Source organism: Liolophura sinensis, chromosome 6 (genome assembly GCF_032854445.1).
Source record: "Liolophura sinensis isolate JHLJ2023 chromosome 6, CUHK_Ljap_v2, whole genome shotgun sequence".
NCBI classification, from domain to species: domain Eukaryota; kingdom Metazoa; phylum Mollusca; class Polyplacophora; order Chitonida; family Chitonidae; genus Liolophura; species Liolophura sinensis.
In genome coordinates, this window is record NC_088300.1 from 45,003,488 (window position 1) to 45,028,473 (window position 24,986).

Genomic DNA, 24,986 nt, shown 5'->3' on the forward strand with positions numbered 1-24,986 from the left:
ATATCACCAATGTAAATAAATGCGGTACAACGTTCCTTTCAAAAATCCTAGGAGCTGGATGTAGCCCTTAACGCAGTAATTCTCAAATCTCAAATCCATAGTGCCCTACCAGGAATACCTGTTACAAGGCAGCATATTGGACACCGCCCAGGAGGTCCTCCTCCATCGTCTACGTGGACTCTGTGACAATGCAGAAATGCCACCTGAAACCTTCCATGATCATGAAATGGTCTTTCTCATCAGTAAGTACTGAAATGGAGTACCTGTTCTTAATTTTGTCAATTCAGGACCATTGTTGTGTGTACATTGTTCTTTTATAAACTAGAAGCTATATCTATATATATATTATTTACAATGTGAAATAAGTAAACTCAGATGTCACTCTTTGATATGTAGTCCGTGTGTGATTTAATGTCTCTGTGTGATTTAATGTCTCTGTGTGATATAGTGTTCTTGTGTGATATGATGTGCCTGTGTGATGTTATATCACTGTGTGATACCACTATTTGAGATAATCTCTGTGTAATGTGATGTCCTTATGATATACCTATGTCATGTGTTGTGATGTCACTATTTGAGATAATCTGTGTGATATGAGTTACGTGTGTGATGTTATCTCACTATTTGAGACAATCTGTGTGATATGAGTTACCTGTGTGATGTTATCTCACTATTTGAGACACACTGTGTGATATGAGTAACCTGTGTGATGTTATCTCCCTATTTGACACAATCTTTGAGATGAGTTACCTGTGTGTTGTGATGTCACTATTTGAGACAATCTGTGTGATATGAGTAACCTGTGTGATGTTATCTCCCCATTTGAGACAATCTGTGATATGAGTTACCTGTGTGTTGTGACGTCGCTATTTGAGACAATCTGTGTGATAGGAGTGACCTGTGTGATGTTATGTCCCTATTTGAGACGGTCCGTCTGTGTGATAAGATGTCACTGCATGGTATAATGTCCCTACCATTATCTATATCTCAGAGTTCCTTTATTGTGTGCTTTGACAGCAATAGAACGAATCCCTACAAACTACAGATAATCTTCTATGTACTGCAAGACAACATTGAAACTATTTTTCTTAACGCAGTAATTCCGGGTCAGGCCGCATAAACACTCTCAAATGAGCAAAAAATTATCGTTTTGCATTCACAAAAAGAATCTGTTTTCCGTACCTGTAACATTTTTCTTTCCCTTTTTTTGCCGTGTCCCATTCACGTTTTCGTTAATTATTTGGGCCACGTTCGATGACTAAGGGCTCAGCGAAATCGAAAAAAATTTAGGAGTTATCCCCCTTGTATGGTGAGGTAACAAAAAAAAAAAAAGCGGCGAAAAGTGCAACAACAACAGTGGTTTCCTTTGGTTTACTGTTCATGTTTCCTTACTTATCTGTTTTTACGGGAACGAAGGCCGAGCCTAAGTGATACAGACAGATTGTACTTTTCTCATTAGGTAAGTATTTAGTGTCAAATTTATTACATAAATGTATACAAAGCGATTTGACAGATCGGCAGAAGACTGTTTCATGACTAAGATTACCAAAGGTGCGGTTATCGTTACTATCCCTTTCTGTGATTTCTGAGCGATTGTAGGCCAAAATGTCATGCTGAGCTGTAGCCCTTTCAACTCCTTCCTTTACTCCGCCAGCCTAGAATAAAGAACGGAGTTGAAGTAGCCACCTGAGGCTGGCTGAACTTGCTATTCCTTAGTCCATTCACGGGCACTCGAAGTTATCTCTCTTTTATGTCAGTCACACACTAATATATATATATATATATATATATATATATATATATATATATATATGAACAGGGGCGAAACACTGTTGGCAAGAAATCACGAAACGGCAATAAAAAAAACCTTTCTTTGTCGATTGTTATCCCACCTGCTTGCACTGGACACATATCTCTCTTAATCCCAGTCCATTAAATATCACCTTTGAAGGAAATGTTCAAAATCTATCAACTCCATCGTTTACCCCGGCGGTCTGCCATGTGTAGCCTCTTCGGCTCGCCTTTATGAGCTGATGGAGATTCACAAACTGGCGTGCTTGACACAGATACCCATCAGCTTTTTATGAGCTTTTGTGGAGATTTGGAGATTTTGGTGATATTCACGATGAATTTGAGCTGCTTAATGGACTAGAATTAAGAAAGGTATGTATTTAGTGAGAGCAGGTACAATAACAATCGAGAAACAAAGGCATTTCATAATTTTTTGCCAAAGGTATTTCGCGCCTGTCCATTTATAGGCCTATATATTAGTGTTTGACAGACTAATAAAGGGAGATAACGTCAAGCGCCTGTCATCCATCTACTTGTAGATGGACTTATAGTGTGCTATTTTGAAATTCTGAAATTCATTGTAACACTGAGTCCATCGCCACCTCTCAAACCAGTTGCTGCCCATCTGCTCACTCCAAGTCGCTGGTGCCAATTTCAGTGAAGTCCGCGTTGACAGCACCCAGACTTACCTGCACTAAAATACATGTTCTTTTTTATGCCTTTGTGGTTTGAATTACAAAGATTGAAATTGTTCTTGCAAACAACAACTCAGTTGCATTTTAAACCAAGAAGTAGGTCATGTGACACTTCAAAATCGCTGTCTACGTCGAGGCATTTGGTACTGCCGAAATTCTAGCAGTCAGTGTGACCACAAGGCAGTGAGTGAGTTAGTTCCTTTGGTGTAGATAGTAAATTATGTGGATGGTATTAAAGATTCCACCAGAAAATTACATATAAATGCACAGAGGAAGTGATTTGGACTGCCATAAGTTGGAAGGAGATGGGAGTTTGAAATCCGGGCCATATTTTTTGAGAGGTGTTGATGGAGTCAGTGTTACGATGAATGTCAGAATATTGAAATAGCACACTAGGTTCATCTAGACGGACTAGCTATTCCTCATACTTCTCGCACATCAGGGATAATTTAAAAAAGCCACATTGACATAGGGAAAAAATAATAAATTTGTGAAATGTGAATAAACATGAAATTATTATGGACTAAGGTATGCAGATGGACTCGGTTAATCTGAGTACACCGAGTCTGACTGTTGGTGGAGAAATATTTGAATACGCCATATTCATGGTTGCTCAACACTAGGGTGGGACACATGTCGAGGCACGAATAACCACTCCACTTACATGTAGCTGGTCAGATCCACCACCCCTTACAAGCCGCACACAAAAGTTTGGAACGTTAATGACAAAAAAAAAACTTATGTTGTCTTGAAGCAGATTTTTTTTTATTAATTTCCATGTTTGAACAATATATTCACCTCCTTATGCATGTGAGTAGAGTAGGTATGCATGATTTAAGGTGTATGCGGTCTCAAAATCGAATGGCAAAATTTGATTTGAGTGGGATCATGTTCAAATTACTGCCTAGGCAGTGATTGCTGAATGGACTGTCATTGCTGTAGACATTTTTCTGTACTTCCTATCATGTACTTAACTGTTTACTGCATGTGATAAAATAAATTTATTATTTTTCAGATATATATGACATTGAGTGGTGTGTTGAGTGGATAGTACGATGGATCAAGGAGGGATGCAGCTTGGGATGAATCTCAAATCCATAGTGCCCCACCAGGAATACCTGTTACAAGGCAGCATATTGGACACCGCCCAGGAGGTCCTCCTCCATCGTCTACGTGGACTCTGTGACAATGCAGAAATGCCACCTGAAACCTTCCATGATCATGAAATGGTCTTTCTCATCAGTAAGTACTGAAATGGAGTACCTGTTCTTAATTTTGTCAATTCAGGACCATTGTTGTGTGTACATTGTTCTTTTATAAACCAGAAGATATACTTATATATTACATACAGTGTGAAATAAGTAAACTCAGTTCACTCTTTGATATGTAGTCCATGTGTGATTTAATGTCTCTGTGTGATATAGTGTTCTTGTGTGATATGATGTGTCTGTGTGATGTTATATCACTGTGTGATATCACTATTTGAGATAATCCCTATGTAATATGATGTCCTTATGATGTATCTATGCCATGTGTTGTGATGTCACTATTTAAGACAATCTGTGTGATATGAGTTACGTGTCTGAAGTTATCTCACTATTTGAGACAATCTGTGTGATATGAGTTACATGTCTGATGTTATCTCACTATTTTAAGACAATCTGTGTGATATGAGTTACCTGTGTGATGTTATCTCACTATTTGAGCCAACTGTGTGATATGAGTTACCTGTGTGATGTTATCTCACTATTTGAGACAAACTGTGTGATATGAGTAACCTGTGTGATGTTATCTCCCTTTTTGACACAATTTTTGAAATGAGTTACCTGTGTGTTGTGATGTCACTATTTGAGACAATCTGTGTGATAGGAGTGACCTGTTTGATGTTATCTCCCTATTTGAGACAATCTGTGATATGAGTAACCTGTGTGATGTTATGTCCCTATTTGAGACAATCTGTGTGATAGGAGTGACCTGTGTGATGTTATGTCACTATTTGAGACGGTCCGTCTGTGTGATAAGATGTCACTGCATGGTATAATGTCCCTACCATTATGTGTATCTCAGAGTTCCTTTACTGTGTGCTTTGACAGCAATAGAATGAATCCCTACAAACTACAGACAATCGTCTGTGTACTGCAAGATAACATTGAAACCATCCAGTGTCCAAAATATACTCGTACAGGATCATTGCTGGCTGACCAGATTGAGCCATCTAGTTCACTGTTACCTATGTTCTTGACAACAATCATAATAGGTGAATGTGTATTAAGTATGGCATTAAATAGATGTCAAATAAGTAGAGGAATGATTATCTTATTTTACATTTCAGAAGGCACCTCTCCCCAGCCCAGCCAGCCTGTTTTGTTCAGGGCCAGGAAATCTCTGGATCACCCTGAAAGTCCTTGGTAAGGTATACTGTTAAGGAAATCTGGATCTATATACACATATTTAACTTGTATTGTACGATTTATTCATGAATACATCAGGTGCATGCAACTTCAACCCAAGATGAACCCATTGCACCTCTCTATGATATACATGTGTCTTGTTAGTGATAATACCCCCCCCCCCCCACAACCGAGTGAGAAAAAGTTCTATTCAAACATGTGACCCCATTTATAGTCAGTAATGTAGTGTTGTGAAGTGTACACCTCCAAATGATAAGTAAGAGAATCTTGGCTCTTTGTTTATAATATGTATAAGTTGCTGACTTTGACATAATTTTTGGAACATCTGATTCCACTGCCAAGTTTAGTTTAAATTTGCCAGGTGCATTTATACTGAACACATGTCCAGTTGTTTTATCAGCATCAAACTTCATCAAGTACCAGTAAAATGTCTCCAGTAAGGCATTAAGCATCAAATAAATAATAATAGTAATAATGATAATTGTTTATTCAGACTTAATAATCCAGATCACAAATAAATAGATACCTGTAAATAAATAAACAAATACATTAGCAGTATACAAGTATATTTTGACCAAGTCGCTTATGTTTCCTCAACATTAAGCTATGCATCATTGTTCTGTGCAGGCACCTGCGCTACTTGAGTCAGGTAGAGGATAAGCTAAGACACACTCTGTCCAGGAGCTGTATCGATGTTGGATGTTCAGACAATGTCGTCCAGTTTCTTAACGAGATGGGTTTTAGGTAAGCTCTGTGTTACAGATCCTAATGCTGTAAAATGACTAACAACTTGTAATGGATAAGCAATCGGCAGAAGTCATTGTATTCTTTAATATGCATCATTTTACAATAAAGATTGGTGTGTTTTGTCAACCCTCTGTTGTTTATTTATTTATTTGATTGGTGTTTTACACTGTACTTAAGAATATTTCACTTGTAGGACGATAACTGGCAGACGATAACTTTCCATGCACAGCCGGAGAGGAAGCCAGCATAAGCTCACAGCGACCTCATTGGTGAGAGGCTCCTGGGCCATTGCTAACCACCTCAGCCACGGAGGTCCCACCCCACCCTCTATTGTAGAACACATTCCCTAATAAAATTTCCTGTAGGTATTGACTTTATGTATTGACTTTACACTTGTTTCTTGCAGTTGTTGTATATAGATGTAGTTTTTCTACTGATCATCTGTTTATCATTGCAGACAGGACCATGAGTTTGTCGTGCGTGGCTTCTTATTTAGGAAAGGAAGAATGAAGGTCACAGTTTCAAAGATATTCAGAGTAAGATTTTTCATCTTATCATTTTAGACACACTGATTACTGGGTTTTGCTGCCATTTTGCTCATCATGTGTTTGATTGTGAGCATAACATTTTTAAAAGGGTGTTCTACCTGTCATTCATTGTGGTTTGATTAAAGGCACCTTCACATCTTGTGTCATGTTTATCTGTTTGACTATCTTTGTAACAATTGTGGTTTAAAGCTAACAAGTTCTTTTCTAATTTTAGATGCTTCAGCCAGGTAACACTGACACAACAGAACCTTTGTCTCAGTCATACCTGGTTGAAATGTGTGTGGTAGCCCCAGCTGGTCAGGTAAGCACCAGAACAGCGACAGGTCATCTGGCTTCGGGATCACAAAGTGATTAGACTTATTTTAAGTCAAAAATTTTGAATTGCTTCAAAATTGTTATTTCTTGTGTAACAAGATCAAAATCTTGCTTGACCAGGTAAATTATGTAAAACAAATTTGAGCTTAAATAACAGAAAGCAACAGACCAAGTTTAATGATTGAAATTTTGACTTAAGGCTCAGATTGCTTTGTGATCCTGGGGCCTGTATGTTTAACAAGGACAAAGAAATGATGATAAATCTCAAACTGATATCATTGGTAGAATTTGTCCAACTTATTAACTTATCAGTTACATTGCAGATATTGTATTCAACAGGTATATATCAAGAATATAGTGCAGGACAACCAGGTTTAGGTTTAATACTGTTATGAACCCTTCTCATATTCATGCCCTAAAGAGTTGTTTCCCTTAGTGAACTGTTTTTATGTATAATTCTGTTTTGTAAAGATACACGAAAAAAATGACACTGATTTATGTAGAGTGACCTGTGTACCACTTCCATATGGTGCGTTTCAGCAGATTATAATTTATATTTATTCCAGGAGCAAATTCAAGAAGACATGAAGAATTTTTCAGAACAGCTTAAACCGTATCTTTTCCAATTTGAGACGTAAATGTGTTAGCATAGACATATATATCACCTTGTTTGGAATGAAGATAAGGTATTGGTCAAGGGTATGGCCAAATATATTGGGTATATTTATGTTACTAATTTTAATGGTAATGTCTGGTATATAAGTCTAACACTTGTGAAAGATATGTACTGGATGAAGAAAAGAAACTTTATATGCGTTATTTTATGTTTCACACGTACCAGTATAGAACAAAGTATGTTGCTAGTGGATAAATCTGGTTTGTGGACGTAATGAGCAGACATTAAAACAGAGTCAGGCATTAAGGCGCACTTGGTGAACCCTCCACAATCAACAGTAAAATCATTACTAGCTTAATTAGATTGTCCTGAGCATGAATTGTCACAAGTGGCCGTCCTGACCTGGGGCGAACAAGTGTCAGACGCATAGGGTGCACACGTGTCCGCTGGTTGTGAATTGTCCGTCTACTGCATGTCATGGCATATGTGGTAGCAACAGTAAACTGGCCAGCCTGGAGCATGGCACTGCACAATCGCGTTCAATATTTGTAAGGCATGGCATGAGAATTGTTTATCTCTGAAGGATTGTTTGGGCTATAATCTCCAACAAATTCTGCAACCGTCTTGGTGCTCAGTTAGATGAAATTGTGCTCAGGTGCCCTTGCACTAGTGAAGGGTCATGCTTTTATAAAAGAGCATGCTGCGTGCACCCCATGTGGTTCACCCTGGCTGCAATTGTTGGATGCCTCGGGTTAGACCTGGTCATCATGGTCGCATATTAACTCCCTTGTATTACCCATTCTTCAGTATAATTTTTTTCTCCAAAAGCTCTTTATTTGTTGAGGAGACATGTAAGGAAAGTATACTTGTAATAAAAGTTATACATGTAATATTAATGAAAATACAACTATTTATCAGATGTGTCAAGCCTGTTCTCAGCACTATGCTGCTAGGCAGACGTGCAGACTTGTACACAGGGCCTCACAGGTGATGGAGGAATGAGGTTGCCTGTTCTCAGCACTGTGCTGCTAGGCAGACGTGCAGACTTGTACACAGGGCCTCACATGTGATGGAGGAATGAGGTTGCCTGTTCTTAGCACTATGCTGCTAGGCAGACTTGCAGACTTGTACACAGGGCCTCAGAGGCAATGAATCTTAGATGTCACTTATCAGGACACAAAGGGCAATAAGTTTTGACAAAAATGTCCTTGACTGCAGTAGTAGCACAGAAGTAAATTAAGTATTTGCTAGGGTATCTGAACAACTCAGTAGGAATTTTGGTTAAAAGAAAGCTATGTTCAAGAAGTGGGTGGTAGAACTTGGGAGGTGACTGACATTTGATTTTACTCATTTGAGTTAATGTAGGACATGCTTAAATAAATAGGGAAAGAACTTCAGAAAGATTTTTTAATTATTTCTTTCTCTAAAAATCACCTGTAAATGCTATGTATGTAGGACGTTGATATTTTTTGGATTCAATTAAGGCCTGCCTGTAAGTTTTTTTTATTTCGTTCTTGCTAAACCTGTAAATGTAATTTGTATGCTATCGTATGTTTTTATCAGAATAAGTCATATTTCTGTTCTTCTCAAAATCAGTGATCAGGTGGACCTGTGAAGTGAAGTGAAGTAGAAATCTATAGATAATTACACAATGTGAATTTGCCAATCGGTTTCCTCCCACCATGATCCTGACCACTGTCATATAAGTGAAATATTCTTGAATACAGCATAAAACACAAATTAAATAAATAAAATTTGCCTTGGTTTCCAAACAAGTTTAACTCAATTCTGATTCCCCACTGGTTGGTAAACATATTTTTAAACTAAATTTAGCTCCTGCGAAAAATTTAATTTTTGAATGTCAGTTTGTAAAATTTTGACTTCCCTGATTTGTTGTTATTTACAAGAGTTAATGCTGGATATCATGCACTATATTCTCTTTAGTGAAATATTGTGTCACATGATCACATATTATCCTTAACTGGAGTTCAGACTTGTTCAGTTAGAGAAGACCGACCACAGAAGACTACAGACAATGTGATACTTGCGTCAGGTTTGTGATGTCTTAAAACTGTGTTTTGCAATGTGTATTAAGACAGTTTCCAAATTATGTGAGGTGTGGTTCTTACACTCGCATCATAAATTCACCAGCAGGTGGATTTACATGTGATTCAAGAGTCTGATAGATTTACTTGTCCCAAGATTCACATGTGCAGAGACATTTAAAGGTGATGTGCATACAAGTTTGTGTTGTGTTTTTTTGTGGATTTTGGCATCAGCAAAACCATGAAAAAGTTTGAAGGCACATTGAGGGTTTCTTTGAAATGGATGATGCCACTTGTGTGTGGAGAAGTCATAGTGTGTATGATGGATGAGATATAACACAGAGATTCTACTGTTTCATGGATGTCAAGGATTACGAATATGGATTGACCTGTATGAAGTATGAATACATTTTGTGGAAATGTTGGTTCTGCCCATTTGAATCCCTTCTGAATCCCTTCTGAATGTGCACATTAGGGGTTTTACAGAAAGCAGTCAGCCAGTTTGAATCCTTTCAGGATGGTACAGGGATTAGACAGGAAACATTGACCTGCCAGTTTGAATCACTTGGGAATGTCACAGCAATTTTACTGGAAAGGTTGAACTGTGAAATTGAATCCTTTCAGAAGGGTACCAAGATTTTGCTGGAAACATTGATGTGGAAAATTGAATCTCCAGTCCAGTGCAGGAAAGGACAGATAGCCTGCTTCATCAGATGAACCTCTGGACAGCACACTCAACCATGAAATACACAGAAATTTACATTTTGTGGAATAAATTGTCATTTAGAACTCGTATTGGTTACTTTTGTTGAATTCATTTTGAACGATGGCCCTAGATGACTCAGGGGCTTAAAGGCTGCTTTGGCTGATACTGCAATGTCCTCGCCCAGTGAGTTCATATGCTCAAATGCAGTTGTTCCTTGGTTGTCAAGAAGCTTGTCAGGTACCTGCCAAAGGTAGGTGGTTTATTACCAGTTTCCATCATCCATAAATCTGACAGCTGTCATGCATATGTAAGTGAAAGAGAAAGTGAACAAAGTATCAATCAATCAATCAGTTAATCTTGAATGTAGTGCCATGTAAGGTAGGTGTACATGTGAGGTACTGCAACTATATGGAATACATTGCTGCATGAGTAAATGCTCTATGTAAGCATTTATTTTTTTTTACACCATATTCCAGAAAGTGTTAGTTAAATAACTGTGGTGAGAAAACATTAGCAGTCTGGACCCACTTTCACGAAACTTCGTAAATTGATGTTTAGTAACTTTTCTCATAAATGACATTGCCTTATGGCACTATATCCTAGACATCTTTTCCGAAAAAAGTTTTGAGAAGTACATTTATGGCTCACAAAGTTTTGTGAAAGTGGCCACTCAGCTGAATTGACTCTTTGAAATGGTAAACAAATCCTAGCCTCAGACCCATGAGGTGCAGATCCTGTCATGGCCTTGTACCTTGGAATTTCTAATTCCTCCACAGTTGTGGTTTGTGGGGCTGCACTCATTGGGCAGTTTGCACAGTCTTAAGCTCATTGAAAGCCAGCTCATTGTCTTTTACTAACAAGGTGTGCTGACCTATACAGTACATGGCACCTTGCAAAGTTTGTCAGTGACTTGCCAAAAGTCAGTGGTTTACCCCTATTTCCGTCACATGTCAAACTGACAGGAATGTACAAGCAGAATGTTCTTGATTATGGCATAAAACAATAACAAAATAAAGCAAAAAGATTTCACTGAACAAAATTGGGTAAAATTTGAAATTGTAGGTAGATCTGATGTCACAGGGACAAAACACTTTGATTTTTCTGATTGAGCTGTCAAAAAAGAGACACTCTAATCCACTGGGAATGAGTTGAAATAACTACATGCCGAAAATTGAGCAAATATTTGAAAAAGTTATAATGTGACCTGCGTTATAATTTTAGGCACCTTGTTATCGATTTTGAATGGTAACCCATGGACAGACATGGCTAATACTTTGTGACAGGTAATTACCTGTGTATATGTTGGTAGCATAATTTTCATAATCTTGATCAGTTTGAAATTTGAGAGGTGCATTTGAATTCTTGGAGTACCCCGGCCAATCTCGCTGTTCGTCAGGACTTGGTAACAATACATGTAAGTGGTTTACAATGTCGTTTTATCTATTTGTGCACTAGTGTTTGTTAAAGACTTGGAAAGCTCATAAGTAACTTGCCAAAGGCACTCTGGTTCCCTCCATCACTAAAGTGTGTGAGTCAAATATTCTTGAATATGGCTGTCCAATACATTGAAGCAAGCAAACAAGTCATTGTTGATTATTGTGCATGTACATTTCTGTATATATAGTAATTTTGTACTTAGATGTCCATGTGTACAACAAATCCACTGCGAATGTAACTTAAGTACACTTTTGAAGCTGCATTTTGAACCCTGTTCACCATCTACCCCAATTCCTCAACCGTTTCGCATATGACAGGGCAACTTTTGATGCAGTTTATGCATGTTTTTGATTTGATTTTGGAGATAAAACTCCATCCACTGGGCCAGTACCAGGGCTTCACAAAAAGTAAAGTTTTATCAGTCTACATAGAATTATGCCTTTAGAATATGCATGACTAAACACCTTGCAAAAATGCGAAAAGATTGAAGAATTATAGTAGCAGAAACAGTGAAACATAAACATGGTGAAAACAGCATCTGGTTTCAGATTATGCTTTAAGTTTATAACAACTCCATTTAACAATAATGAGAAACGTTATCAATGAGCATTTTACTTTATACCGTTTTGTACTTTACAACATTATGACAGGACAAAAATGTACATATTTACAGGTCAATAAATTATCTCAGTCAATTTATATAATAATATACAGCAATTTTAACAGTGGGTTTTGAGCACCAGATCTATGTTAAACATAGAAAAGTTTTAACCCAGACTCCATGTCTTGTATGTTTTACATACGAATGATGAACCATTCAGCTGTTACAACCTAACTGTTAAAGGCTGGAGAAATTGTTGCTGACTCAGCAGGAATAGTATTTGGTAACAGTGATTTTTATCACTAGCCATGAATATTGGCAGCAGGAGCATGGACTCCTAGAGATACAAATGTCCATTGAGATCATCCTGCTTCAAACGGGTACCGACAGATTTTCCTCTCAAAACAGCACGGCAGTTTCATTCATGGCAAATATGGTCTACTCACAGAAGGATGTTCAAAGTCACTGAAATGAGGGGAAACGTGTCACTTCGGTTAAGCATTTGTTAAGAGCTTTCGTGTGTTTCGCTATCAAATCCATTAGCATTGTTCTCACAGATGACTTTTGCACTGCTGTACCCACTGGAGCACTTCTTGCAGTCTGTCAGCAAACTTGTTGTGGAATAGACTGTAGGTGTTACCAGGGTCTGAGGTGTCCAAGGGAATGGACTCCAGTAATGCCTCCTCATGTCGTGCGTATTCGTACAGAACCATATCTGGTCGTTTTGTGCTCATCAGTGACTCCAGCCTTTCCACCAGATCACGGCGAAACAGGCACATTGTCTGCAGCATCTGACGGTGGAAATGTATAAACCTCGGCTTTCTGTCCATGTATAACAAGTCGTAGGCATCGAACAGACCGCTTTCGTTATCGATGAGCCACAGTTTCCCAGTTTTCGTGGACTTCTTGAGATTGCGGACATGTTCAAGCAGGATGCTGGGCTTGCCATCCTTCTCAGCAGCATCTTGCATACTGGCATATCTGAATGATATAAGGAATTCATGTGTTCACTTTTAAACCATCAAAGGCTACATGAACAGGTTGGATTTTTTTTTTTAAACATAAGTGCTCAAATCTTTTGTAACCTCAAGATACATTTTCAGACTTTTAGGCTTTGGGCCAATGGTAGATACAGAAGGAGTACTAGAAGCTCTACCTGAAGTGGAATTGGTACACTGGAAATGAAAAACCAGTATGTGACAAAAAGGGACATAACTCTATGAAGTTTGATTTTTGGTTCATCCATTTTCATTGCAGTTCTTGGTCAAGCTGTAGGTACATAAACACCAAGGGGTTAAAAGCTCTGAGAAAAAATTGTTTCAACAGTATTACTTGTACATGCCGGTTTGGTGAAGGGGAAAGCAAATAATTATGAAGTCAAACCTTTTACTTTATATTCCCAGTGTTAAAAAAGGCATGATAGATCACGCCAAAGATTCTGCCTAAAGGGGTTTGGTGAATCTTGTGGAAATAAAGAAATTTGGTCTATATCTATCTAGTGTTACCCTTGTCAGAGGGCTAGGAACAATTTAAAAAAAAATAGTTGTATATATAAGCAGTATTTGAATGATTATTGCATGGTGTTTAAAATTTTCTGCTAGTATACCTAGGCCTACTGGACACGGGCACTGCTATTTATACATGTATCTTGGTGAGTGCACCTTGACATCCTTACCTGTCATAGTTGCCTGTAAGGTAATCGAATATAATCATGTCACCCCACTGTATGAGCTGTGAGAGTTCTCTAGGTAGAAGATGCTGGCTGGCTAATATATGTGGGGTCACTACAGACATGTTTCGGAGGGCTTTGTGAAGAAGAGGTGGGATGAAAACTTGAGATCTGCAACAACAACAGATGAGATGAGAACAACAAGCACTTCATAACACAAGCAAAGTTAGTCAAATAAGCTTTCGTTTACTATTTCTTTCTGAAATTTGTATTACTTGAAAGTATTTTTATTTTATTTTGTGCAATTTTTTTTTTCTTAAAGTTCATCAAGGATTGTCTTTTTGTGGTTGACTATTGAACACTCAGTTTTCAAAACTTTCAGATCGCTTTGCACACAGTACATATGTTGAAATCCCCAATTGTTGTTGACTTGAGCTAAATCTCCCCAATATAATGGTGTCCTTTTGTGCAATTTTTCAAGAAAATATAAGGAAAGTGATTCCCCTCCCTTTTATCTGCACTATTTTAAAACTGAAAGACATGTTTGGCTATGCAAGTACTTGTAGGCCAATATGTATGTAGGATTATATTGCAAATTCCATAAATTCCAAAATTTACTTTTTTGCAGGTTTTTGAAAACTGACTGACTGTTCTGAAGTACATAAAGGAACATGTTTTCATTTCCATAATAAGAATTAAGAGGAACTTCCATTGATCTTTGCAGCATTTGCAGACCAACATAATAGTAGCATTAATTCTCAGCATCTCTCAGACAAAGAGAACTCGGTACCAAAAGGTTGATGCAACACAGAGAGTCAGGCCTTCAGTGATGTTAGGAGAAACCAAACTCACCCTTGGAGGTTGATATCTGGCACCCAGTCTATGAGGGCAACAATCTGGTTGTCCTGCCACTTGAGGGAGGTGTAGTTAATGCCTGCCCACTGGGGCGCTTCCGGACTGACCCAGGACAGTACCACAGGAGGAACATTATCCATACCCAGTAAACGAGACAGGGAGAACGACATCACCTCTCCTGCAGACAGGTAAGACAAAATTTGATTTGTTTACTTTGTTTTTTTATGATGTAATATGTTACTAAAGATTTGATAAGTGTTGTTGGAAACAGCTGTGATGTGTATATGCTGGTCTTTCTGGACTAAGTTATCGCACACTCTATGATTTTCACATATGGGATTATTATGTTTTTGTGTTCTGTTTCACTTCATTATCAGTATGAATGGATTGTTTTACAGTGGGTTGTGGCCTACACTGCATTCTTGATCGGAGTTTGAGTGTCCAGCTAGTTCTGCAAAGACAATTTTGACTGGGGTCTAATTTCAAGTTTGAAATGTGATTTCAACCTATATCTATGGGCAGTAAGAGTAAAACTCTGAACATTTAAGAGTTATTGTATTGAGGTCTGATAATTGCTTTGTATATGCATGGTTTGTTGATTCTTCATTCTTTTTATTGTAAGAATGAGCTTCGTATACTAGCTCAGAAGGAATTTGTTAGTTATTCTTTACCTGCCTGCCACATTTTAGTATGTTTTGGCATGGGAGTGAGTCACTGATGCGGCATTTATGATGAATTTATAAAATCTAACTGTAAGTGAGCGATGATAGTAAAGATTGAGTAGCAGTATTTAAGCTAATTCAGAAAGAAGTAAAAAAAGATATTTATCTTCTCTGGCCATATGTTTCACTTATACTCAGGAATTTTCTGAAAGTGCAGTCAGAAGAATATCGGTTGCACGTGCAGAAACAGATGCTTATTCGAAGCGCAACTGTTCTGCCCCTAATAACTGTTCTAGCAGCATTCACAACCTGGGTCACCAGCTATGTTCAACTCGCAGACTGACTACTGAGATCCACAGAAGACTTATTTGTTGAAACCATTTTTACACCTTAAAAACAAAGCAGAGAATCTTTTTAATACTTCTACATGTTAGGAAATGACATTAAATTAACTAAATAAAGAACCAAAAATTTTTGTCAGAGATATTACCTTAATTTGGTACGCTTTAAACTCACTTGAGTCCATTTAGTATATGGCGATTGCGATTAGCTTCCGAAACTCTCAGTCAACATACATTACACTAAAGAGTTACCAACTTTTGCAGATATCATTCACTGTATATAACTGGATTCCAACAAACGAGTTTTCCCCTGTGGGTTTATATCCCTGAGCTGGTAAAGCTGCTGGTATCCCTATAGACCACATGAGTGAGATTAAATCTTACTTGATCCAGCACCCAATTTATTTCATTGTTGCAAATCATATCTACATTGTATTTGGTATATTCCCTGATGATGATAATGAGTGCATTGTATTGACTGACTGGTGTACAAACATGCTGTTCTGATGTTTGAATATTTATTAAGCTTCACAACAGCTACACTAACTAAACACACACGGGAACACTGAATGTGAAAAATGCCATTCATACATTCTTATCTACACATGTGATCCCCATTTTTTATACCACCCTGAACAAATCATGTAATGATTGTGTCCTGTGATATTTCTGTTAGTTCTGTTTTTTGTTAGTGCTATTTACTTGTGGCAATTGTCATGTAGCAAGCATTTGGTGCCTTTCACAATTCAATTAGATGCATGACATTGTGCCTGTCTTACTGCTTGTTTCCAGGCATCATGAGCATATGTAGTATTAGATATGATTTCTTAAAGAAGTCTATCATATGACTTACCCAGAATAAACTTGCTGTTAGCACCACGATACCGAGCACACATGGAACTGCCATCCTTCAGATAAACTATTCCGTTTAATGGTCGACCGCATCTGTTCCACTCTGGCGGAAGAAGACGTTTCACGCTCTGTCTGCGTATGTATTTAAGTAGGCTGGTGAGTTCAGAATTGGATTTGCCTGAAATAGCAAGAATGAATTTGGCATATGAGTACCAGGTCTGACTATATTTTTGGCCCATAAAGTGTTTCAAAATATTGCATTTTTCTAAGGATCTGTGAAGGAGTTTACTTTTTAATGTGAACAGTTTTTTAAAGTGTTGCCAGAGCTTTTTTTTTTTTTCATACATAATTTGGTCACTCCAGGACTTTCATTCCACACATAAAACTGTCACAAAATATTTTTATGAAATAAATAAAATTTATCAGCAGATGTGTACATGTATTAATGGGTATATAGAGATAGTTCATTTTAATGGGATTTCTGACAGAATTTTATGAAAAAAAAAAATATATATTTTTGTTTGAAAGCATCAAATGTGTCCTAACTAATTTAGTATGTGTCTGGTATATCAGACTTTGAGAGTGAAATTTGAGAATTTCACACGATCACAATGTATCCCCACACCTGAAACATATACTAACCTTTTGGTACTGTTTGCTCTGCTGAATCTGTCCAGTACACACCCTGGGTGTAGGGACCTTTCACTGACTTAAGGGGGTTTCGATGCTGACTAGACCCAGCAGTAGTGTCAGGTCTAATGTGGGCATGGCTGTGAGATTGTTGGTTCTCTAGTGACGGCTCAGCAACTTCCTTTTGAGGTCCTGTTTTAGAAATCTCTTCGTATTGAAAGGGAGGTTTTTGGAAGTCAACTACCCCTGGGAAATCCCCAGCTTTAAAATCTGGATTATCATTGTCAGACACATTATTATAATCATCGTCTTTGTCATTGTAATCATCATCCTCGTCTTCATCAATATTCTTGTTGCGATCACCTCTTTCTGAATCTAGAAGGTTTTTTTCAAGATCAGATTGACTTCGTGGTAAAAGTCTGTCAGCATTGTTATGATGCACTGAAAGCTTGTCTTTCACATACTCTCTCCCAGGTTGAAGTATTTGTAGAATTTTAAATTTTTCCCGTGGTTTTTGTTCATAGTTTCTGATGGAACGTATATGTGTATCAGCTGGGGGTTGGAACACATCTGATAATGTTCCGTCCCCTTCCATGGCAAGCTGGTTCAACATGGTATTGAGGATAACCAGGCCTGACATGAGAGCCATGGAGGATAACAGAAGCCATCTCCGATAGTAACGCAACACCCTAGCAATGGTCATGGCTGCTCCAGTTATACATTGCCAGTCAAAGTCATCAGAAATGAATGATACATCGTGAACCTCATGTCCTCAGTATCTAGCTCCATAATCAGCACTACCAGTGAGGTATTGTCACAGTGATACACAGGTGAAATTCTGTATAATATTTGCGTTAGTTGCCATTTGGGTGCTGGATCACCTCACTGATATCGAGGATTGCACTTTCCTTATGCGTTAAGAGCCAAGGCTGGCGACACAACAGGCACTACTGCACTCTCTGAAATTAATGTTCACACCAATCACATTTTTCTGAAAATATTTTGCAGCGCGAGCCAGATCCTTGTGTCCAAAGAATACCCTTTGTTTGGTTGAATCCAGAGCACCCAGATTTCGCAGTGAAAAAAGCCTCATCCATAGGGTGAACAAGACGGGTCTGATCAGCACAGCTGGGGAACTGTGATCTGATGGGGCTGTTCAGCCATCTCTCATTGTCCCGGGGTAACCAGCTCTACCTCTGCAGGCAAATCTCTCACACTACTGGCTTCTGAGCTGGAGGCGCATCCCTCTAACCTACACAACACAAAGGGATAGAACTGTGACAGTCAGTGGCCAATCAATATTACACATTGAGCCCTGTCACATGGCTGTGAACACTGGGCAGAAACATTGTCCAATGAGAAACAATATAACCCAGGGCTTGTGATAAGTACCTCAAATGTACAAGGTTAAATCAAGTCTATGTCATACCTGAAGCTGAACTATGCCAATCTTCACTTAACGACTTACCTCAAACAGCCAGATTTCCTCTGGGACTACCTTTCCACCACAAATTTAAATCAGAGATATAGTCATTGCCTTCATGACCAATGCCCCGGCAGCATCTATACGCCAGTGTACAATTAATGGGTGACACCAACGGTTTAGAACGAGGGGGTATTCTGTGTTTTGTTTGGGCATAATTGCTGGCTTTGTGAGAAGGTTTGTTGCCAATCTTGGCGGCCTTGTATTCACAGTCACCAGCGGGCCATGAGAGAGATGTTCTGCTTGGCTGGAGCTCTTGTCAGTTTGGAGCTGTAATTTGTATAATGGGTTAGGGTTTGAGGCGTCAGACCCTGCTGGGCTGCCATAGTTCTGACTTCACTTCCTCCCCACCCCTTCTCCAGCGGTATTGACTGCAGGCCAGAACATTATCCCATTGCCCAGGGCCCACCTCAAATAGGGGATGGACGGTACAATACAGGTGTGTTCAGGAAGGGGTCCTTTGGTCCATTTGCCTTGCAGTTTAACTTGAGGATGTTTGTGCTGACTGGGTGATGGACTGCCCAGAGCATCAAACCCTTACATCACACCCAAAACAAGTGATACATGTACATAAACCTTGATCAATCAGATAGGGTGTAAACAGCCAGAGCTGTATATACAAAACTGTACATCACTATCAGTGTCAGTTTGCATTTCACTCGAGGCTTCATTTTCGCAGTGTTAAGCCTTGATCAGTTAAGTGATCATTTGCTTGCACTAAAATCTAACCTTGTCCATTCTTGCTCAAGGAAAATGTAAGAGATCATTTTAACATCTGTTAAACTGTCGAGGCAGTAGATTCGATCAGCATGTACATGTAAGCCCTAGCTGAGCGTACTGTACAGATATACAATATACTCATATCTAAATCACAGCATGCTTCCATGGGTTATGTATTGATTGTGTTGACATGCTACATGTGGCATTGTAATCCAATTGATTCAGTCATCTTTCTGTGTGGGGAGGGGGTGGGGGGGTGGGGCGGCATTTTTATTGAATATCACTGTCTGATATGTGCCACACTTAAGTCACAAGGTTTACCTTGTTTTTACTTGCAGTCATTTTGTGGAGACTTGCTGTTGGGATTTTGTAGATACTTTTATCAAAATCCCTTACAATGATTAGTATAGTGTATTAAATTGAAATACCGTATTTGACTGTAACATTAGTTCCAAAAGATGAATTTTCAGAGTGCAGAAAATATTACTTTTGGTGCTGAAATTTCTCAAGAGGATGTCATCCTACTTTCAAAAGAAATCTTAAAACCACTTTCTAAGATCAATAAAAGTTTTAAGATCAGGCAAAACTAGTCAGATACATGAAGTCATGGATTTAATTTTAGGACATATACACGGGTCATTCACCAGCAAGGGCCATATGATTAAAAGAAAGTAAAACATTGAGAAAGCATAGTCTTGCAATGCAGTGCTTGCTTTTCTGATCAGTTAATTGTGTAATGATAAAGTGTGGAGAAAATGTCGAGGAATCAGTTGTTGTGGATTGCTTAATCAGAACGTGTACATCTGGGAAAATAGATCAGCTTCAATCCATTGTATTTTTTCTTGACATTAGTGGAGAGTGAAAGTCAAGGGAATTTAAGTATTGTACTTACACAGGCAAGTGCCAAGTTTTTCTCAGTGATTCATTAACTATTTATAGAATGCAATGATTAGCTCAGTTAATGTTTCCGTCTTTGTATCTCTGCTTCATTTGAATAACATTAGGTGTTTCATGACCCTGTTACGTGTTGTAGGGGATGTATAACTTGTGAAATGTGACACTGAGCCAAGAAGCCTCAGGCCAAATCGTACTATCACTGACAACCTTGGCATGTTCTGTCTCTCCACTCTGGACACCGGTCAGTTAGATATGGTCTGTTACTTTCTGGACAAAGGTCATTCTGCCATTGTACTTTACCACCTCTTGTCACAGGTATCATTACACACAATCTGATGAAATTGACACCTATATCTTTTGATCAGTTTTAGGTGTTCTGCCTTAATCTTGATTCCATTGCCTATGGGTGAAATGTGTACCTATGTCAGAACAGGTTCAGGGTGTCTTTTTATTTGATTCCAAGATAAGACTACTCTAATGTTTTGTGTGAAAAATTGAATTGAATGTAATACAGGTTGTTTTTGAAAGCCTTCTTAATAAGAAAAACAAATGTTTCCGAGGAAGAATAACTTAATCGATGAATAAATATGATTTAACTGTAGGGTAAAGTGAATTATTACTGGTCATGTAATTTCAGGGACAAGGGAATGAATGAAATGATTACAGGTCACGTCATTTCAGGGACAAGGGAATGAGTGAAATGATTACAGGTCATGTTATTCCAGGGACAAGTGAATGATTACATGTCATGTAATTCCAGGGACAAGTGAATGAGTGAATGGTTAGGTTTGAACTACAGGGAAGAATGAATGAATGTTTAATGTTCAAGTCTGGGAATGAATGAATGAATGAATGAATGATTAGGGTTTAACTCTGGGGAAGAATGAATAAATGGATGAGTAGTGCTAAACTCCAGAGACGAGTGGATAGTTGTGAATGAGTGAATGATTACAGGTCATGTTATTCCAGGGACAAGTGAATGAGTGAATGATTACAGGTCACATAATTTCAGGGACAAGTGAATGAGTGAATGATTACAGGTCATGTTATTCCAGGGACAAGTGAATGAGTGAATGATTACAGGTCACATAATTTCAGGGACAAGTGAATGAGTGAATGATTACAGGTCATGTTATTCCAGGGACATGTGAATGAGTGAATGATTACAGGTCATGTTATTCCAGGGACAAGGGAATAAGTGAAATGATTACAGGTCATGTAATTCCAGGAACAAGGGAATAAGTGAAATGATTACAGGTCATGTAATTCCAGGGACAAGTGAATGAGTGAATGGTTAGGTTTGAACTATAGGGAAGAATGAATGAATGTTTATAGCTTAAGTCTGGGAATGAATGAATGAATGATTAGGGTTTAACTCTAGGGAAGAATGAATAAATGGATGAGTAGTGCTAAACTGCAGAGACAAGTGGATAGTTGAATGATTGGTGTTTAGCTCAGGGGAAAAACGAATTATTTGGTTTAACTTCAGGGAAGATTGAATGATTGTGATTCACTCTTAATCTTGTAACCAACCTTATCCATGAGAGTTTTAACGAAATTGATGAACACATTTGTTGATGATTATTAAAGTTTTCTGTAACGTGTAATTTGTTTGTCTACGTACTTGTTATTTGATCTGTCTTGATGTTACTGGCCTTACTATTATATTTGTAGTAGTATGTGACTGGAATTGTCACAAGTGTAGTGAGATGCAGCGGCCTGCGAAACGTGGATGAGGCAGCCGGCGGACCAGACGGCCGAGAAAGATGGATGATGTCTGGTCATGCAATATATTGGTTCTAACTGATAGCTTGCTTAAAGGATGTGATGTAACTGTCACTGCTGAACATGGCTTGTCTGATGAATGGACAGTGCTCAGGGAATTGTTCAGTTAAAGATGTGCGCCTTGTGGCTTACTGTTTCTATAGGTTCACCCTCACGCAATGGTATACCCATTTCTGCTTAAGCACTGAAGATAGTTGAATGTACTGTAAATTTTCAACCACTAAAGCACTTTTTTCAGTGGAAGTTATGAATATTAATTATTATGCACATAACAACAAATATGATTTGTTTTGTGTGACAAAAGATGCCAAAAGATGAAATTTTCTACTCTCCATAGTGCTCTCAGAATATTTCAAATGTTGTCAAAATATTGGGTGCAGTGGTTGAAAAAGTTGAAGAATTAATGTACATGTAGTTTTGAAATTATTCCAAGGGGGGAGGGGAGTTGTGCATAGATGTCTTGTGCCATCAGCTCTGAAATAATTACAAAAATAAGATTTTTGAATCTAACAGACCCTGGCTTAGGAACTTGTGATATTAATATTATATCTGATGTTGAAGGCAGTGGTTTTATCTGCTCTATACTAGTCAGCATTGCAGTAATATGAACAGGAAAACTATAAAAAATATTTATGTATGAATGGGTTCTCACGGATAAAATTGTCACGGATAAAATTGCCAAAAGGCCAGGATCCATTTAATTTCATCCAGTTTGATTTTTGACTCTCCCAGCCTTTGTTTAGAGCACCTTAACAATCAAGATAATTAGAATTGTAAACTCTGATTTTCAATTTGTGCTGCATTCAGTGAGGGAATCATGTGAACTTTGAAATAGCCTGTAATATTCTACTTTAACCAGACACAAACCATTAACCAGGCACAAACCATTAACCAGACACAACCATTAACCAGACACAAACCATTAACCAGACACAAACCACAGGACTATATTTCTAAGCAGATAGGAACACATGGTTATTATGGGATAGTTGTGATTCATGCAGTAACCAAGGCTATCTTTAATGGTGTGCGGTGCTGTCTTTAAAAGTGGATTATGAAATGCAGAAAAGTGTTGACAAATTGCAGAGGATTCTGGAGAGATGCAGGCTGAGTCATTGTTTAGTACAAGTCACAAATGTCAAGCTCATTCTCAGTAATAAACACTGAAGCAATTTCTCTGTGGTGAGAACTCGGGCTGTAGGTGGTGCATCCAAGCAGAGTAGAGACTGTAACTGCTCCCTCTAAGGTTAACTTGGGAGTGCATCTTGCAGACTTCATGGAGCTCTGGTATTAACTGTTTGTCACTGCTCAGCAGCAGTTTGCTGCTAAATTTAAGGATCCTTATGGTCATGCAGTACAGTTTGGTTTGGCTAGACATTTTTTCCTTTTTTTTTTCTTTTATGCTCAAAATGTGTGATATTTGTTTATTGTGCAGGTGGAAGCAGATCAGGCTTAAAGACAGTTAACATTTAAATATCTTGGTTTGTGTGTTGAATTGTTCATTGTGCACAATATTATGCAGAGCATGGTAGCATTTGAATTTAATGTACTCACATCAGTTCATTATTGAAATAAATTTGGGCTCTTTTCATTTGTAAACTGAAGGTTAAGGCTTTAAAGGCTCTTGTGTTAAGAACAAATGATAATGGCACTATTACAGCCCCATCATGAAATGTATTAAATTGAGCCTAGAAGAAATTGTGTTTTTCCAAGTAGTTTTAATATTTGATTCATATTTTTAGACAGTTTACTATACATGCGCCTGTATCATCACCCTCACTGGTGACAGACCTGTTCAGACAGGGCGTGGTGTAGGCATAACAGTGTTATTGGAGCTTCTATGTGTGTGACAAGCTAGTGTTTACCTTTACCTGAAAAGCTTTGGTTCTGTTAAACTCGTGTGAACATCATACCTGTGTGAATTGTGTTTCTGCTTACCTGTTTCGCTGGTGCATGAGACAAGATGAGCACTCCCCTTAGCCATGGTACTCGCCTGTACCACTTCTGACGGCTCACAGGCCCGGTGTAGTTATATATCCAGCAAACAACCTTGTACTCACCCCTTTAAGGGGCACCCAGTCGTTGTCACTCCAGCCAGTCTCATGCAAATCTTTTTCACTCCTTTCTTCTCATTCACAGCACAAAACTTGACTAATCTTTCGTAATGAGATACCTGCCGTTGTGGCTGGCCACCAATAGGCTTTGGGAAGTAATTGTGTTCAGTGCCAGGGAATCTGAGCAGCCATTGGCTGTCTACCTCCAACCGCTGGGATCTCCCTGGGTCATATTGGCTCAACAGAACCTCCGGTTTACCACTCACCTTTAACTGTCTGTAAAATGCTCTCCAGTTTACGTTTCAAAGCGGTACTCATTAGATAGTTATCCAATACATCTTTGGTCATCGGATGACTGAGCCTTGACAATAAACTGTAAGCAGTGTGTACATGTATGTTCTATCATAAGCTTGACATATCAGGGAGCATACCTTTAACAGTGGTGTAGCTGGTTTTGATGCTTTGATGTTATCAGTGTGAAGGTCTAAACGTTCCTATAATCAGGATTTTTGTCCACTTTGTCCAAAGGCACAAGGTGTGTTTTAGAGGTCTACTTTTTCACATCCTGTATGTTGTTATAGTTGACATAAATGACAGTGCCTGTGTCAAGTTTAAACCAGTATAATAACTCCAAAGGGAAATGTAAATTGATTGACATGTACATACACATGACCCAAGCTTTCTTAATTATTAAGAAATTAATACTACCAGGAGAGTAGAAGTATATTAACACTCAATGCGCACAATGAATCTGTGTTTTCTTGTGAGATAAGTGTTAAAGCACAGCATATCTGAGAGCATTCTCTGATATTCCCTGATATCTCATAACAGTATATCTTGTACAAGTAGTACATGTATACGTAATAGTTAGATGTCTGTTGTCAGCTCAGTTTTGGTACCTTTCAACTTGAAAAACAAACAGTGACAAAGCCGTACATGCATGTCAGCCTATTACATTTAAAGGGAATATTCCACCAGACAGATTTGATTAAATATTGCAGGTACTTGTTCGGGTCTAATAAGTCATTAAAGGCTTAGTAGTTGCAGTGATTTGAAAACTTAATTGTCAGAAGACAGAAATATAAAAGTTAAAATGCTTTGAGGTCACAGCACTTCACCTCCACAC

General features: G+C 38.3%; 3 protein-coding genes across 5 annotated transcripts in view; 2 read left to right on the forward strand and 1 right to left on the reverse strand.

The window, feature by feature from the left end:
• The first annotated feature begins 1,337 nt into the window (after positions 1-1,337).
• Positions 1,338-10,306, forward strand: LOC135468500 (mediator of RNA polymerase II transcription subunit 18-like). 3 transcript variants are annotated; one of them, XM_064746783.1, is made up of 8 exons: positions 1,338-1,459; positions 3,502-3,728; positions 4,819-4,894; positions 5,525-5,641; positions 6,102-6,180; positions 6,407-6,493; positions 7,074-7,120; positions 9,116-10,306. In XM_064746783.1, the coding sequence occupies exons 2-8, from the start codon at positions 3,542-3,544 to the stop codon at positions 9,162-9,164; spliced, it is 642 nt and encodes a 213-aa protein (XP_064602853.1). In that variant the 5' UTR covers positions 1,338-1,459; positions 3,502-3,541; the 3' UTR covers positions 9,165-10,306. The 3 variants fall into 3 exon arrangements, with proteins under 3 accessions (XP_064602853.1, XP_064602852.1, XP_064602851.1); XM_064746782.1 differs by lacking the exon at positions 6,407-6,493 and having other exon boundaries at positions 9,116-9,176; positions 9,685-10,306; XM_064746781.1 differs by lacking the exon at positions 6,407-6,493.
• Positions 10,307-11,957: 1,651 nt separating this feature from the next.
• Positions 11,958-18,169, reverse strand: LOC135467735 (four-jointed box protein 1-like). Its single transcript, XM_064745561.1, has 5 exons — positions 16,934-18,169; positions 16,293-16,469; positions 14,434-14,614; positions 13,588-13,752; positions 11,958-12,893 (listed from the first exon to the last, which is right to left on the reverse strand). Exons 1-5 carry the CDS (start codon positions 17,622-17,624, stop codon positions 12,464-12,466), a joined length of 1,644 nt encoding a protein of 547 aa, XP_064601631.1. The 5' UTR covers positions 17,625-18,169; the 3' UTR covers positions 11,958-12,463.
• Positions 14,487-24,986, forward strand: part of LOC135467736 (tumor protein p53-inducible protein 11-like) — a 172,630-nt gene continuing 162,130 nt past the window's right edge. The window contains exon 1 of the mRNA XM_064745565.1: positions 14,487-14,624. The gene's annotated coding sequence lies outside the window, so the exon portion shown is untranslated. The remainder of the gene's footprint in view (positions 14,625-24,986) is intronic.